General features: G+C 37.2%; 1 protein-coding gene across 1 annotated transcript in view; it reads right to left on the bottom strand.

Moving 5' to 3' along the window:
• Positions 1-71: 71 nt before the first annotated feature.
• The window catches only part of LOC107094659 (neuropeptide FF receptor 1-like), an 84,460-nt gene continuing 66,578 nt past the window's right edge, over positions 72-17,953 (bottom strand). Inside the window, exons 3-5 of the mRNA XM_015390417.1 lie at positions 7,283-7,382; positions 1,668-2,625; positions 72-176 (exon numbers count right to left, since the gene is read on the bottom strand). Coding sequence (XP_015245903.1) covers positions 90-176; positions 1,668-2,625; positions 7,283-7,382 — 1,145 coding nt within the window. The 3' untranslated portion in view covers positions 72-89. The remainder of the gene's footprint in view (positions 177-1,667; positions 2,626-7,282; positions 7,383-17,953) is intronic.

Below are 17,953 nucleotides of genomic sequence, written 5' to 3'. Positions count from 1 at the left end.
GGTCATTAAAATATGATATTCATATTGATGAAGGCCCACAACCAAAAAATAAGGGTTGCACAGACTGTCTTCTGAATTGCAAATCCTAATCACTTTGCACCTTCTTTGAAGATGTCTGCATGTACAAGCATGTTTCTACACGCAAACCTTTTGAAGATCTGGCACTTGGTCTTTGGCTGTGGAAACAGACAGAACTAACGTTAAGAGAAACCTGGTCTATAGCAGTTCAGCACTAAATTACTTATTGGAAACACGAAAAAGGACAGAAATATCAGAACTGTAGAAAAAAAGGTTATTTTCAAATTAAATGGGTTCAAAATAGAAGTAGAGCGTCTAGACTTTGTGTTTCTTTTAGTTTATTTGTGGATAATAGCTTTTATTTTGAGTCAGAGCAGCTCAGAGTTAAGGTGGAGGCTTGAAGCAACGGGTACCAATTATTTGAAAATCCTATAAACAGCTCAGAGTTCCAGTATTAGTTTATGTTAGACTTTCTGAAATCACCATGATGCTAAATTAGTTTGATGTTGAGTTAAAATAAAATTGACCCTGGTGTCAATTGAGGTAGTTTACCAACAGATTTTTGTGAAGTTCTTAATTGTGCATAAAAGCAGAGTTTTTTATTGAATTTTGTGTATTTGAATTAGAGGTAGTTTCAGTCTTTTTAAAGGCACATATTTTTAGTCTATGCTAACTGTTTAATGATACAATAATCAGGCATAGTTTCATGAGAGAAGAGACATAAGAAATATTCATAAAACACATAAAAAAAATCCAACAAAATGGATATGATGCAGCTGTAAGAGACAAAATGAAGGCGTACCAGTTGATATGAAAATGCAAATCCTCATTAGGTTAGTCTAATGTTGATCTTTACAATACATTACTGTAGGAGAGAATTATTTGATAAAAAAGATAGTGGCAGAGTGATCTCCCGTAGACAGCTGCAGATAGGCAGCAGCACCCCTCGTAACCCCACTTGGGATAAAACGTTAGAAAATGGATGGATGGATGGATGGATAGTGGCAGAGTGATGAAGTTCTTCGTTGCACTTATGTTAATGCACCATAAAATCACCTTCAATGCCTTTAATGCATGTTTTGCGTCATCTATTTAGCAGACTGGGTACAGATTTGTCATACTTATGGATGAACATTTACTTTGAAATGACTATCTACAGGATCATCGAAACTTCTACGTTTTACTTGAAAGCATAAGATCCAAGTAAAACATATCTGAGAAAAGGCTTCGCAAACTAGTATATTAAAAGTAAAAAATAAATCTTAAGTTTGTTTGGAGGTTGATGTTTTCTGATTCGATGAGTGCTTTTCTGTTTCTTGGTAACAATCAACATCAGTGTAATCTGTTTGATTTAAGCGTGTGCTTATTGTAATCACATTAAAGTATCTTGTTCCTTTATTTCACCATGAATGCAACAAAGCAGTAGTATTCAGGTGTTACATCTTAGACTTGAACCTGGGCCTAAGTGTTGGGTTTTATGTGGTCAAGACATGGTGAGTTTTGAGCAACAATCCTTTACTAACCACTACTGATAAGGCATTGTTTCCTTTATCCATGCATCATGGTATGGCTTAGTTTGGTTCATATTTTGTTACAGTTATTACTCAGTTATCCCATGCCTGATACACTGAAACGGCGAGAGAGCTCACCTTCTCAGAACCTTCTTCGTTGCTGCTTTTCTGATGTATGGCTACCATTTCTATCCCTTGTTCTGACAGACTTCTACCTTGGTGGACCACCACACAGCCTACCCTCGAGCTCCTGTTTATTTCTGGGGTTTCACTCAGTTTGTTGTCATTATGGACACGGTTTCTTAGTCCCAACAGAAAGTTTCCGTGGTTATTACTGCCATCTCTTAGTTCAGCTCCTTCACACGGTGCATGTGCAGATCTTGCTCTCCGTCCCCATCGAGGCATTCTGCTCTTCAGCTGGGGGAAGCAGCACATGGGTTTTGTCTTCCACACTGCTTGAAAGCCCCTCTTGAAGTTCTTGTTGTAGTAGCCATAGACGATGGGATTCACGCTGGAGTTGGAAAAGGCTAACCAGTGGGCAAAGGGGAAGACGTAGCTGGTGAGCAGATCCAGCTGGTCTCTGTTCAATCCACCGTAGTCTGCCATTAACATAAGAGTCCAAAGGGGCAACCAGGAGAGCATGAAAAGCAAAGCAACTACGATGAGCATTTTTATCACCTTGATCTTTTTCTGGGATACCACTTGTTGGGCATGTCTTCTGCCTCCCGCCTGGACTGTGACATTGGCCAGTTGTGGTTGTCTGTTTGTGACAGCAGAGGAGCAGAGTTTGACCCCGATGCTTACATACATCAGCGTGATGACAGTGAGGGGAACCAGATAGATGTGGGCGAACAGAACCGCCGTGTAGACCTTTCTCATATGAGGCTTGGCAAAGTTTTCATAGCAGGTGTAAAGGGGCAACGTGTGATTGAAATCATCATTGTAGACCATGTAATGGAAAGGAACTTTCTCCACAGTCAGTGCTATTGCAGCAGGACACATAATTGCTACTGCTAACACCCAGATAGACACAATGGCTACCTTGGCAACAAGGAGAGTAAGCTTGGGCTGGAGAGGATACACAATACAACGGAACCTATAGTGGAAAAGCAGAGAAGGACACAGGCACTAATTAGTGAGGAAAAAATAATAATGATCATTAAAAAAAATAAAGCAGAACATTGATCCATATGTCATATATGTACAAGGGCCTATAAGTAGATCTATAGATTCTGTTAAAATTATCTATGTAAACAAATGCCATTATTGATCAGTTGGACAGATTTCATGACAGTCACTTATTGTAAATATATAGTATAATTCCTAAATTGCTGGTATGTTATCCTTCTTACCCACAACGAGAGAACCATTCTATCAGAACTATCATTGTGTGATTTTATGCGCAAAACCATTTCAAGAAAATTAGCAGAGTTTTCCAAAATGTAACTAAAAACTAAGCATATATGTAAGTTAAAGTAGAGATCTCCTTCAAGTTATAGTAGTTTCCCTGTTCATAGACATGTGAATCAAATGGCAAAATTAACTCCTCACAGAGTTCACCTCCTGAACCAATAATGGCACTAATTGGTTCAGGTTAGACAAACCCTGCTCTTTAAAAGTGAAGTTTGTTGTCCTTGTGTTAAAAGAGTCTATTCATGCATTTATGAATTTATGGATTCCAATAACAATAGCTCAATACGGTTGATTATGAAAGCTTTTTGATTAAATTATGACACCCTGCTGGCATATTTTATCTTGTTTCTGTGTTTTACACTTTTTTGTCTGGTTGATCAATAAACTAAGTGGAGTATTTACAAGACAAATTGTGCGGTGGGGAAGTCATTTCCTGCGTGAGATAGAAGACAAAGATGAAATCTGAAGAGGCACAAAAATATTCTGGATGCTAAGAGGGGTAAAACTTGATTACACAAAGAATTTATAAATTTTGGAGTAAGAAGTTGGAGTTAAAGCTCCTGTTAGGTTTATTCTTTATACATCATGTGCATTGTTATTCTGTTAGCCAGATTAGACAGAGTAGAGGGCCTTCCTTCACATTGTGGATGTCACTGTGTGTATGGAGGTCTAATCTAATCACGACAGCCTTCGTGTCTTCAGAAATACACAGGATATGGGCACATCTTGGAGCCGGTCTGATAAAGGGGAGCTATCTGTAATTCTTGGGCATAGAGGCAAGATGCATACAGGTTAGGGCATGGAAGGCGTGTCAGTTTCTGATACGGACAGCTGAGCTTCCACCTGATGCAAAACATGAACTCATGAGGTATAAGAAGGAGGAGATGACCTTGTTTGAGCCTCAATCTTTGCTCAATTTTGCCGGACGCTCACTGACGTTTTTTGAGCCCACAGCTGTGCAAACTCCAAGCAATTTCTCTGTACTGTAACGACCTGATCTGGAATAAACTCTGTTACTTTTTTACTCCTGTTTTTATAGTCCTTTTTTTTTTTTTACACGGTTTTACCCAGTTTGAGTTAAGAGTAGTAAATAACTTGCTCCCAGGAAAAGAACCGGTAGGGAAGTTCCGAGGCGCAGCTTCCTTCAGGGGGACATAACCTCCATATTAACGCTCCAAAAGTGGCAGGTTGATAAAAGCGTGAGTTTTCCACTGCCAGCAGATTGAGATGGAGTGCAGCAATGTTTATGTGTCTGCTGATCAAGCCCTGTGCAAAAAATAGTTTCATGCTCTAAAAAGACAAAGTAAACACTATCAGATCAAACACTTCTCATATATTGTTTGAACTTAAGATGAAAATATGTTTTTTTGGTGTTTTTTTTTTTTTTGTAGGCCTCTTTAAAGGATTACTTCTTGTTATTATGGCCTGCCTACACAGTTTCAATTTCACTATTTCTTATTAGATTTTCCTTATAAGTTTTCCTAACATGCTGCTTGACTTCTATTGGCTAAAATTCCTGTATGGTTGTTAATTAAAATAACAACAGTGGATAGGTTATATGCTGGAGCAGTAGCTGTCATTACATTTCCACACCTGCCTTGATTGTGACTTTAAATCCTAGTTTAGTTGAACTGCAGGTCAGAGTGTGTTTGATGAGGAGAGCAATCATGATCTTCCCTCCCTTCTACTATCAAGGGAAATTTAAGTTCCCAAGCAGAGAAATAAATCATTTGACATCCCTAAGAAACAGAGATTATTGAGAGTACCATCCTACAAAGCTTCTCTAAAGCATTGAGAATGGACATATTGCTCCATGAAGTATATTTCTCTACTATAAATAACTGCTCAGAGTTGATAAATTGCTCTTGTGGATGTGGGATTGAGATGTCATTGATAAGGATGGGTGTGATGGCTTTTAATCCCAATAGTGATCATGGTAGAAAAACAGTTTTTCATACACAGACTTGAACAGACTGATATCTCTTTTTCTGTTTACAAAAAATTAAGTCTAAATTTTATTTGACTACTTGCTGTATATTTCCAAGTGGAAGTATTGCCTAACTTGTTCCTCACAAGCTTTTCAGCATCAAAAAACTAAAAAAACATTTTAAACAGTGAAGGGAATGCTGACATTATTATTATGTGCAGAAGGTGCCAGCAGGGGAGAAGAAAAACATCTTTTTCTGTTCATATGAAATAAATAATAATCAGGACCTAAGTTTTTTTTTTTTATTCAAGGAAATATCACACTGTTATGTTTAAAAAGGAACAGGGAAAGAACATTTTACACACAAAAAACAAAGAAAAGAAGAAGAATAAAAAGAAAAATCAAGAAAAGAAAACTTTTATTGCTTCTCTTATCAATAACCTTCATATGCATGGCTAAAATATCCAGAAAGACAGGTGCAACTAACTGCTGCAGATATAGTAAATCTCTGTGGTAAAAATAGTGTCTTCATGTTTATCAATGCTGCAGTTTGCAAAAAAGAAACTTTTTTCAAAGGAACAAAAACATTGCAACAATGTTATTTTCTGGTTATTTTTATTAAAAATATGTCTAAAAACTGGTCTCCTCACCTTTAAAAGTAATCCAAGGGTGCTAGTCAGCAAGAACTACTCTGAGGAGACGTCACTGTGGGTTGGCTGGAATTATCCATGCAGATCCACATTGGTAAACCAATAGCTTTAAACGAGTAGTATTAATAAACAGATATGCTGTAACAGGGAATCATTTACTTTTTATTTGCTTTAATTGGACTTTATTGATCCAAAAGCATGACTGTTAGGTTAATTGGTTTCTGTAAATTCTCCTTAGGTGTGAGTGTGTACATGAATGGTTGTTTGTCCTTTTTGTCTCTGTGTTGCCGTGCGATGGGCTGGCAACCTGTCCAGGGTGTGCCCCGCCGCCCGCACGTAGACAGCTGCAGATTGGCACCAGCACCCCCTGCTTGGGATAAGCTTGACCACAAAGTGGATGGATGAAGAAATTTACCTCTGCATTGAACCCATCCCCTGGGGGAGCAGTGGGCTGCCATCGTGGGGCACCCAGGGAGCAGTCAGGGGTTAAGAGTCTTGCTCAGAGAGCCAGAGTGGCAGTCTGTGGGAGTGAGTTTCAAACTCACAACCTCAGGTTTGCAAGCTCTAAGCCCCAACCACCAGGCCGCCACTCCCCATTATTGGTATTTTGACTGGATGAACTGTGGCTTTCTGTGGTAATTTTATATCAGTAATTAAGCTGAAATGCAGCTTAATTATGGTAAGCCTATTTATGGTAAAAACTAAATTAACGATCAAATAATAATTCCAACTGCAGTTATAAATGAAGGCACTAACACTTACTGCTGGTTAATATAACTCAGTCCTAACTGAATAAATACCCGTATTTAAGTAAACAAGTTAACAACTGGTAATTATTAAACCAAATTGTTAGTTATAATATTTGAAAACTTATAGCCGTCAATCAAAATTGTTTGACGCATTTTACCTTATTTGATTATGTATTATTGTTAGGATCTGGAGGCTATGTCCACCTTCTCCACCAGAGGGCGCACTAGATCTCCTGGGGGCATGGGCTGACTGCAACACCTGTCTTCAATCTGCTCATCAGGAGGCTCCTACTTAAGGAGGCGGAGACTGACACTCCAGTGCCAGAGTGTTTGCCAGTAATGGTTAGCAAAGCCTGAGCCAGCCTGCTTTCTGAACCTAAGATTTTGTGAACCTTTCTGATCCAGTCTTTTTCTGTCTCTCAAATATTCCTGCCTGACAATCCAAAATCCTGGAGAGAAGACTCTTTCAGGAGTCCGCCTGTCTGCTCTCAGTGAAACCCTGGAGGGTTGTATCTGCCTCAAATCTGCCTGCCCGCTCTCAGAGAAAACTGAGAGGGAACTCAGTTTGGAACCCGTCTGCCTGCACTCAGTAAGCCTCCGCCCTCAGCCCTCTGCCTGTCGACAAGCCTCTGGACCCTCAAGGTTCCCCCCCTCGTACATCAGAAAACCTGCAATACTTGGATCTATACTAACCACTCTGTCCCCCCTCAGTGGAGAGCCCCTGCATGACCAGTCAACCTACCAAGGACCAGTTCTTTATTTATTGTGCTTCATTGTTAATAAACCTTTGAACTTTTTCTCAGTCTCTTGAGTGATTTCTGCATGTGGGTTAGGCACCTTAATCCCATCATGACAATTATTCCTTTGATTAGAATAATACAAAATTAATTATAATTTCCAATTATTCATAATAAAATAAAAGAGAAAAGATTAAAGATCATGTCAATTCACCAATAAACGATCATAGTTTAACTAGACGGTGGTTGGAATGGACTCCAGTTCTTACAGACTAACCTTTCAACAGCGATCGCTACCAGGGTGAAGACCGAGGCTGACACAGATACACCCTGCACAAACCCACTCATCTTGCACACTGTGTTAGAGAAAGGCCAGCCTGTTGGATAAAAAGAAGAAGAAGAAAAAACACATTTATTATTAGAGAAAAAAATGCCCTTTTGTTTATTATTACATTTTTGGAAATATACAATAAGCTTTATGCAGTTTGGATCTTTTTTTTCTTTTCTCCTTTGCTTTTAAATTGAATCTTTTTCCATCTTTCAAATTAACATGTTAAAGTTCGGCTTCAGTTCTTTTTCTATGTGGAAGAAATACATGTTTTTATAGAGCATGGAACACTGAGCTTAACTGCAGATTTACTGAGAAAAAGATGAAACAAATGGAGACTGGTTCCAAATGAAGTGAGGATTAAGCTGGGCTTTCCCTGCAGTTACAGGCAGAGAAAGGCTGGGGTCTTCATGTCAACATTGGAACCTTTTACAGCAATATTATCCAGGCAGAGCAAACAGTGATATTACAGTGCTCTGTTAGAGAAATCATTTTTTGAAAAGCTCTTATACTAAAACAGCACACCTTCTGGCACCTTTAGCCACATAGAAATAATAGTAGATCTTTGACTTTGATAACTGAATTTCATAATATTCTGGATGTATCAGTTCTAGGTAAAACAAAAAATGTTAAAAATAAGCTTAAACTGATTACACAGATGATGATAATGATTTACTCATATAATGAAAACCCCAAACCACAATTACACTTTACAATGGAATATATAAACTACTATTTATTGCGGGAGGGTTACACAATCTACAGCGTCTTTGTTTTACATTTGTGCCTAATCCTTCAAAAGAGTAAACATGTCCTCAATAGTTCACAAATATAAATATAAATCCATTGATTAGATTGATAAGGCATGCTTTAAAAAACAAGGTGAAATCAGATGTTTTCTTGCTGTTTGTGTTAACAGAGGAAAAGTAGAACCCCCTGAGAGATATCATCATACTTCATATAAGTTGTAACCGTGTTTTTTAAATTTTGTTCTTCTACTTCAAATCCTCTTAATCAACTATGGATACCTTTATATGTCAGATGTCAGAATCCAGTCGTCACCTTTTAGATGCATCTCTAACTTTATATGCCTGAATCAAATAATTCCAGTCAGAAACAGAGGAATTTGACTCAATCCATTTGATTCAGAGGATTTTTATATCAATCTTGACTGATAAATACAATCAGATTTTCAGTTTTTTTTTTTTTAACGAACCATTAAATTACTATTTTTCGGCTGCTAAAATTCAAAGTACTAAGAGCTGATTTATTGCATTTTTCCCAAAAATCACCAACAAATATATATGTTACTGCAAATTAACATAATAGACAATGAAAAGAGTAGTGGGAAACTGTAGGGTAGAAAAAAGCATGATGGTTTTCATGTTTTATATAAGGTAAAAAAAAAAGTGTGTTCCTCTGTTGTATTTATGTCTTAAGTTTCTAACTGAGAACCATTTTTTTTTAAATCTTTCAACACTCTAATACAATGGATCGGTTAGAAAGCATCAACGATATGACAAAGACATCCACCAGAAGTGACAGGCTGAGAAAGGAAAGCATTGATCAGGGAAGCAGCGATTACAACTCAGTTTCATAAAAAAAAAAAAAAAAGAACTTAAAACCCTGGTGGATCAGCAGATAAATAAGTCAAGTGTGAGGATTTCTAATGTTGACAAAATGTAGAAAATCACACATTTCCATAAACATAACTGTGGAAGGATACCGGCCTTCCAGATTGACCAGGGAAATATTTAATAGAAGTTTATAATATAAACTGCTCCTGAAAATTCATAACTTTATTTAAAGAAAAAAATGGTTCCAGGCGATGACTGTACTCAAACTGCTAAAAGGACACCATCTGTGAATGAATTTATGAATAGAATGCATTTCCATTTAATAGCAGAGCTCCTGCTTGATCCATGTCACAGAACAGACTTCCAGCAGGTTCTCTGTTCAAAGGCTGCCTTTGTTTGTTTTTATCTGATGTCCAATAAAAGAAGGACATATTTATGTGAATTATTATGATTTGGTATATATTATGATGATTAAGTTAAACCTTAAATAATGTAAAATAAAAATACTGACAGACTATTTTTTTAAACTTTATTATTAAGTATGGCTTTTCAGTTTTTATATAACAATCATACTTGAGATGTGCTGATAAAGTCTCTCTGTGACAGTCTGACAGCCCCGTTGTCATGGTTATTTGGACGCATGGTTGGTGCTTTCCAGGTATTTATACTGATTTGCATACGTTTTTCAGGGCAAAGATGGAACAGGCAAATACCCACAATTAAATTGGGAAGGACACCCTGAAGGTAAAATGTGTGTTGACACACATAAGCTCGGCTTCATACATGTGAAATATCTTATCCACATTTAGTATTTCTCCTTAACCCAAACTTCTTTTATGAAAGCTGCACAACCTAACCTGAGACAAGCTGAAAGGTTGGTGCTTAAGGATAGTCAGTACCTATTGTGAAAGATATTCCTACTATTGCAGAAGAAAATGTCACATTAAGGATTAGCTTTACATAGTCACAAATTAACATAAAAATGGATTAGGAAGAGCATCAAAACAGCTGATTATATCCAAAATATGTCAAATTAAGGGTATTTTTGGACACCTGAACTGTCAGGCGTGAGTGAGCAGACAGGTAAGATAAGATAAAATAATCAATGATAAGACCTTTGCTGGGATTTGGAGAGTAATACATCAGTAGAGCCAGGGCAGGGCCATTTCACGGCATCCAGGTGATGCAGGAGAAATGAAAACAGAGTGTTTCTCCTCTGGTTTGGTGAGGCAAAGAGTGGTAATCAAACTAAGTAAGCATTGGCTCATTTAGCTCAGAGAAGTCATTGTTTTTTTTTTCACATTTCTGTGAGACAGAAGAGGTTGAATTTATATGAAGATGTCAAGGAGGAGCTGTCCTGAGACTGAGAGGGTCCTGAACAATGTAAGTTTATCATTGCCATGTTCCATTATTGGACTGAATACAGGCCAAAAAAGTTTAAGCTGTCCCTCTTTTTTCACATTGTTTCTCATTGAAAGAAAAGTTAAGAAGCAGAAGGTTTTGATACCTAATAAGCCATTGACAATATTTTTAGTGCAACCCTTGGTGGATGTATTGACTTAGCATCATGCCATGTCTTGACAGAACAACAGTGGTGAATGACGTAGGGCAGGGGTAGGCAGAGCGCCACTCCAGTGCCACTGTCCTGCCACTTTTGCATGCTTCTCTTCTTCACCTGAAACAAATCAATGGTTAATGGCAAAGCCTCTGCTAAACTTACTAATATGCCAAGGAGGTAATTTGGCCTTCTGTTACGGGTGTGTTGGAGGAGAGATACATGCAAAAGCTTCAGAGCGTAATAAATATAGCATTAGATAAATAAGAGCAAATCAATACTGAAATAAATCAATGAATGCCTTTTTCAGTTATGATTTTGACTGTAGAATAAAATAAAACCATAAAGAGGTTATCCAATCTTTCTCAGTGATAAACAGCCAATCAGACATCAGTGGTCCTGGTCCCTCCCACTGAGTTTCATTGGTGAGGTTGAAGGTTTATATCATTTCATGATGATTCTGCTGAACAGATAGCTTAGAGTAAAGGAATATAATAAAATGTATATGTCAATGAATTCCTGCATTTAAAACAATATTATTATTTAATTTCATAATTAAAAAAATAATCCCAATAAAAATGACTTTTATGACCAAAGTCATCTTTGGGTGAAAAATAAAAGAGATTTTTCATTTTGTCCATCAGTTAATTCCATATATGAAAAATCTGGATAAAATGTTTAATTACCTAAATCATGTAGTTTTCCTCTTAGTAGTTAATTAAATAAATTATTATTATTATTATTATTATTTTTTTGTAAAACCAGCGAACAGGCAACTACCTGGCAAAAAACAAACAAAGATAGCTCCATGTCTGACCTAACATCACATTATGTTGCAGGACAAATGCTCAAATAATGATATTCAAACCCTTAGCTGGACTTATGGCCCTGAGAGAGATTTATTCAGTTGTCTATACCCTGATATACCTTTTCTTTTCAACACTACATATATACCGCAGAGCAGTTTTCTTTTTTTAGATACACGTATAGACTAAAGAGCCAATTAGTGGACATGTTGGACTAATTGCAAGGTACCTAAAGACTTGCTTAATAATACAGCTGACTGCCCAGGGGTTTGTAATCATCCTCCCCTCTGCTGTTGATGGTAAAGATCTAACTTTATGCAGATGCTGCAAGCAAAGAAACTGAGAGGATTATCTTTGCTGAAATCTAATTTTATCCTTAATTCTTAGATAAATCTCAATTTGATGCCAGCAACAACAACAACAACAAAAAATGAGGCAGAGATTTAAAGACTTGGCAGCTTTCAGTTTTAAAGAAAATATCTGAAGTTAAGTTTTCTTTTATAATTTAGTTCTTTCTCTGTGTGTCAGCTAAGGTTATGGGATGATTACTGCAGACCAAGTATCAGATAGATGTGTTCATTTAATGTTTTGCTAGAGAGCTGCATGAACACTTTTTACAAAACCACAATCAATAAAATCATTGAATTAAAATGTAAATGCAATGTAAATTTGATTCAAGAATAATTTATTGATCGTAAAGAGAAATTAAAGTTGTATCTATGAAGCTGACCCCAGATATCCATGTACATGCTAATTAAGTGTTCTGTGGACCGAGAATACATGGTTCAGTTTGTTGAGTGAAATGTTCATTCGGTTCTATCGAGAAATCGAGAAGCGGAGAAAGATCATACAAGCTATCAAACCCCTTCACTGTCACTTTCTTACAAATGAAGGTTTTACAGGTAAAACCTTCATTTGGTTTGAAATAATAATAACCAGAACCAGACCTAAACATGGAGAAGCAGCTTTTAGTTCCTGTGCTCCAACAATCTGGACACAAACACTAAGAAAGCGTTAAACTGCTGGTAACTGAAATGAAACGGTTAAATTTAAAGTTAATTCACATGTCTCTAGAGTCACACGCTGAATGGGCTCAAAAGCATAAGCAATGGGATTTAGATGCTTTAGTTTCCCTTCAGTTTCATCTTCCATCATACTCCATCATTCTATCATACTCAAAGTGTTTTACGATTGTGAGATGTTGCTGGTATTACCAAGGAACCATCTGGGAGCTACAGATTGAACCAATCCTGATGTTAGAGTACTGCAACATAGCAACATCTTTGCCAAAAAACTATAAAAAAATGCTATCTTCTTTCTTTTAGGTTTACATTTTTGACAGTTGTAATATAATTTGTGACAATAGACAATCTCATCAATTAAGTTAGTTTGGTTCACTGATTAATTTCCACTTTAAATTAGATTAGAAACTTGTTTATTCATAGTCCAACTTTCTTCCATTTTACTATTAATCATTTGTTATTCGTTATGTATTTACTTTCCCTGTAAAACAGAAGGGAGTCGGGGTGGAACTAAAAGAGAATCATTTTTCTTGAGTTCATGTGCTGTCGATCAGTGGAAAGATTGTTCTGAGCACTGAGCCATATCTTCTATATAAAACGCTGTATGGTTTGGTGCATCACTGTCTGCAATAATAGGCCTGCTTATTTATAAAGACCTTCATGCAGCAGGATATACTGGAATTTATCTGAACAACATATCCATCTGGTGTATCTCAGTGGGAAAGTTCGTTCTGCAGGACTTCCAAATGTGTTACTCAGTCAATACTCAGGGCCAAGTAACACAGTTGGAACTAAAAGTAATTGACTGGCATTGAGGCTGAATCTATTTTTTTTTTATTGACAATTTCTGAGACATCATGAAAAGGACAATCAGAGGCCACAGACTGCAGTTGTAGTGTTTGTAAAACTATCATTCTTCAACCTCTTCTGGTGAAGACAAATACCTTTGTACTCATCCAAGAGCCTGTTGCTCTGTATATAACAGACTCAGGGGAGACAGAACTACAATACCTTTAGACAAATAGCTCTGACATACTCTGTGTATTTTAAAAATGTCAGAAAAAGAATGTACACACTTCATTTTTCTTTCAGAACAAGTAAAATGGTTCAAACCAGTGCTTTCAATGGGATAAATGAATGCTGATACTCCCCTTAAGGCTATACAAATGTCAGATCTTTTGATCTTTAGATATCATCAAAAAGCGAATCAAAACAAAGACTTTTCTAAAATAAATCTATATGAGCCAAATTCAAAATGTAATTAATACTCTTTTATTAACTTTAAACCTTGTGGTGTTAAGATAGAAATATGACTTAAAAACATAAAGGCATAAAATAAAAGATATTTTAAAATAAAGAATTCTGTCTTAAGATTTAAATAAAACTTAAATAATAATAAATTATCATGGTTTCCTTCTGTAAAATATGTATTTTTTTTTACAGTATTAGGCCTGGCTTCAGCAAACCCATGCCAACTTAGTCACAATATTTTACTGAGCTCTGTCTTCCACTCACAGGCATTCATTATTTCAGCACCATTAACACACGTGCTTCATCTCATGACTTCATCTGCACTGTAGATTCGATATTTAGTTTCCATTCTCAGCTGTTTCTAACATGTCCTAAAACGTTATGAGGCACCTTTCTACAGTTGTAGCAAAAAAAAAGGCAAATTATCCCATATTCAGCCTCAAAAAAATTAAAGGCTGGAGAAAATAATCAATATCAGATGCAAACAGCAGATCGGATCATGGATTGCACAGTGTGAAAAGAATCAATACACAGCAATTTAATATCTTAAAAAAAACTTATCATGCATTCAAATTTTGGGGGTTACTAATTACTTGTGTTACAAGAAAATGTCTCCTTTGCTAGCAGGGCTATATACTAACAGCACTTATAGGATGACTATAGTAGTGCCAGTACACAGCGGTACACTCAGCATACCGATCCCGGTTCAAACTCAAGCTGAAGCTGAGAACATAACAGTTGTTGGACTGACTTTTTGACAATTGAACTAAACATTTATATGGCTTTGTGCTTATCCTGGTCCTGATTACATTCTTGCATCCAACGAAATGGGTATTTCCAAAATGCTTCAATCCATCCAAAGATTCTCAGTATGATCAGCACCAAAATGCATGCTGAAGCCTTCGACCTTGCAGTGATACATTCTTTTAAGAACGTTGCTTGACAATAGCTGGAAAAGTGTTTTAAACTTGCTTAGAAGTCTATTCAGTTATTTTTAGACAGATTCAAGTGGCTTAAATGAGCTTTCTCTGCAGGGTGGTTTGGGACTCCCGTAGAGAAAAGGTGAGGAGCTCAGTCAACCAGGAGATATCGCTTCACCACATCATCAAATATGGGGAGTGTCCATCTGCTTGCTGGTTTCTGTCTGTCCAGGATCCAGCAACTGCTTTACTGCGGAAGTAAGACAGATCAACGAAATGTGAAATTTCACATTGCTCTTTCCTCACATTTACTGAACCTATAGGCATTCTCACTTCTCTCTAATTGCCCAGTTTGCACAATTCACACCCCTTAAAATGCGTCTTCTATATCGCTGTCTGTTAATTAACTCCTTACCGTGATAACGCGTAAATTACTCACACCAAGTGCCCAGTTCACATTTGGTGTGAACAAACCTTTAGACTCTAGAGTCTTCAACAACTCTGGACATACAAGAAAATTTTAATAGGTTTATTGAACATGCTGTATAGTCTTCCAGGTTTATTTTTGAGATTCAGACCTGAGGAGTGTTAAGTGGATTTATTTGAGATTGGATATGATTTCTAATAGATAGAGAGAGGTTCTTAGAGATCAGTTATGCTTAACAGATGCACAACCCAGGCGGATGAGCTGTGCTTTAAACTTTCTGCACCTTTTTGACTATGTGCACATTTTCCCTCATTCCCTCGTGGCTGGCTCCAGGGGTGTGTGTACAGCACAAACAGCAAGCTCACAACGTCACATTACACGACAAAATAGAAAACACAGCTGTTTACAACTTTTTCAATGCCTCTTCCTACTGAAGAGGGACAGTTATTGCTTTGAGTTTTTCACAACCTGTTAATAGTGGTGATATTTATAACCTATGTTGATGTGAAGATCTGTCCTTGCAGTTAAGCATTTTGCAGAGTGCAGAAATTCTTTCCATAGGGTTGTCGTAGGGAGATGCATAAAAGCTAAAAATTACATAATGACCTTTCAGACGCGTCAAGCATAAATCAAGCTTACTGTGGGAGGTGATCAAAGAGTTACAGGGAAAGTGCCCATGTTTCTATTCAATCAAATTCAAATTTTGAGTAAACTTTTAAAAGTGAAAATAAAGGGTTACAAGAGCTGAATGAAAAATAAGAAATTTGTGTTGTTTTTATTTGGTTTGAAATGAATTAACCCAGCACCTCTAAGCATATTACTGTCCTACATCAATGTCCATAATGCAGTATGTCTTCATGTGACTTTAGTAAATAGGAAGTAGAGGCTGCAATCTAGCATGGATGAGAGATCAGTAATGGAGGAAAGGTTTAAAGATTGTGGTACAATCTGAAAAGTTGTTTATCTCGGAAGACGCCGATAGCAGAAACAGCTGATCAGCCATGTGAGGTATAAGAGCTGATAAAAAAAAAAAATGTCCATCTCCTGTTTGTGCATCAGTCCTTTTAAACAAATGCTAAAAACCACCTCAGGTTAGCATAACATTTTTTTTTGTGTGTTTGGGTGTGTTCATAAAATTTTGCCACTTCCATCAAGCTTTAGTTTTGCCATACTTAAAATGCGCATTAGAAAAAGCTAATTAAAACACACCTAGTGTGTCTTATCTACATTGGTCTGAAGTTGATGAGTGATAGTGAATGAAAGATGGATTACAGTTTCCTTTATTTCTCCAGAGTAAGAGACTGGGTACAAAGGAGCATTAGCAGATGGACATACTGGTGACTTATGGTGTTAAAGGGCAGAGCAATAATCAAAATGAACAAACAAGGATAGTATATGTGACAGTAGGTGAGCATGAAAGATAGAACTTAACACCAAAATCTTTCCCCTGATTTCAGTGATGCATAAGCACCAGGTGATTATAAACATCAGCACTACAACTAAAGATTGCTCTACTGTCAACCTGCAGAACTGACAAAGAGATCTGAATGTTTTCAAAGGAACTAATGGAAAATATGTTTGCCTCCAATTTAAGCCATGACCTGAATGACTGAAAATATGGGCATACATGCTTAAAATTTGAGCATTCAACAAACACAGACTTATTGCTGAGCAATTAGCAGTAGAAAACAAGTAATATACAATGTCTCTATGTTAAAATTACAGTAGAGGTTCAGTTATTCCAACTGAACTGTTGAAGTAACTGAATTAGACCAGGTTTTCTACCCCTGGTTCTTTTAGCAGTACATGTTTTGCAGTATTATACCTCCAACACCTCGGTGTCTGCAGCCAGGACTTTACACTTGCACTTTCAACGTAATTAACATACATCTCAGCATAGCGCTGTTTATGCCGACTGTGGAGAGCAGGCTCTTGTGCATAGTTTCCTGTTTCTATAGTGACAGAGTAGAGACTCAAAGAAACATGAAGCTGTGATCGAGTCCTAACAAATATTTCAAGTTGGATGAGAAAGTTATTGAAGCAGGGTTGGAGAGAGAAATGTTATTCTTATGTTTCACATATGAAGACTATGATCAGAGACATTTCTTCATTCATATGCTTCATTCACTTGCTAAAAGCAGCACTCCATCTTTTAACTAAAAATATCCCCCAGATTTTTCACAGGAGCAATGCATGGATATTAACTGCTTGATGTTCTTTTTTGAGCCCGAATTGCAAAAAAAAACAGGTTTGGATTAAGCAAGGGCAAAGATCAACCAACTTAATGAAATATTCTCATTGAATATTTTTTTCTCTAAGTTGTGTGCTGACAACAAAATCACACAAAAATCATCAATAAAAAAATAATTTATTAACCCATGGAGGCCTGGGGTAACACACAAAATTAAAGTGGAAAAACACACTAAAGGCTTGTTTGATGTAATATCCTTATAACAGGTCAAAATGAGGCTCAGAATTGTGTGTGGCATCCGTGTGCCTGTATGATCTCCCTACGACGCCTGGGCATGCACCTGATGAGGTGCTGAATGGCAGATCTGGATAAAATTAACCGCCAACTCCTGAACAGTCTGTGATGCAACATAATGTTGGTCGATGTATTGAGACATGATGTGCTAGATGTTCTCAATCGGATTCAGGTCTGGGGGTCAGTCCATAGCTTTAATGCATTAATCTTGTAGCAGCTGCTGACACACTCCAGTCAAATGAGGTCAAGCATTGTTCTGCATTAGAGGGAACAGAGGACCCATTGCTCCAAAATTTTGACTCATACTGTAAGTCGTCTGAGGATCTCATCTCGGCACATAATGGCAGTCATACCACCTCTGGTGAGCACATGGAGGGCTGTGTGGTCATTCAAAGAAATGGCCCCCAACACTATTATGGAGCCACTGCCACTGGCCTGTCTCCTGATAGCACCTCCAGCCTCTGAACACTATGCCAACAGACACAGCAGACCTTCTTGCCACAGCTGACATTGATCTACCATCCTGGATGACCTGTTATTCCATGAGATACTTGTGTCGGTTGTAGAGTCTGTTTCA

The sequence above is a fragment of the Cyprinodon variegatus genome, unplaced genomic scaffold, assembly GCF_000732505.1.
Source record: "Cyprinodon variegatus isolate N-32 unplaced genomic scaffold, C_variegatus-1.0 Scaffold498, whole genome shotgun sequence".
In the NCBI taxonomy this organism is placed as follows: Eukaryota; Metazoa; Chordata; class Actinopteri; order Cyprinodontiformes; family Cyprinodontidae; genus Cyprinodon; species Cyprinodon variegatus.
The sequence above is the reverse complement of the archived record's forward strand: the minus strand, read 5'-3'. Positions and strand labels throughout refer to the sequence as shown.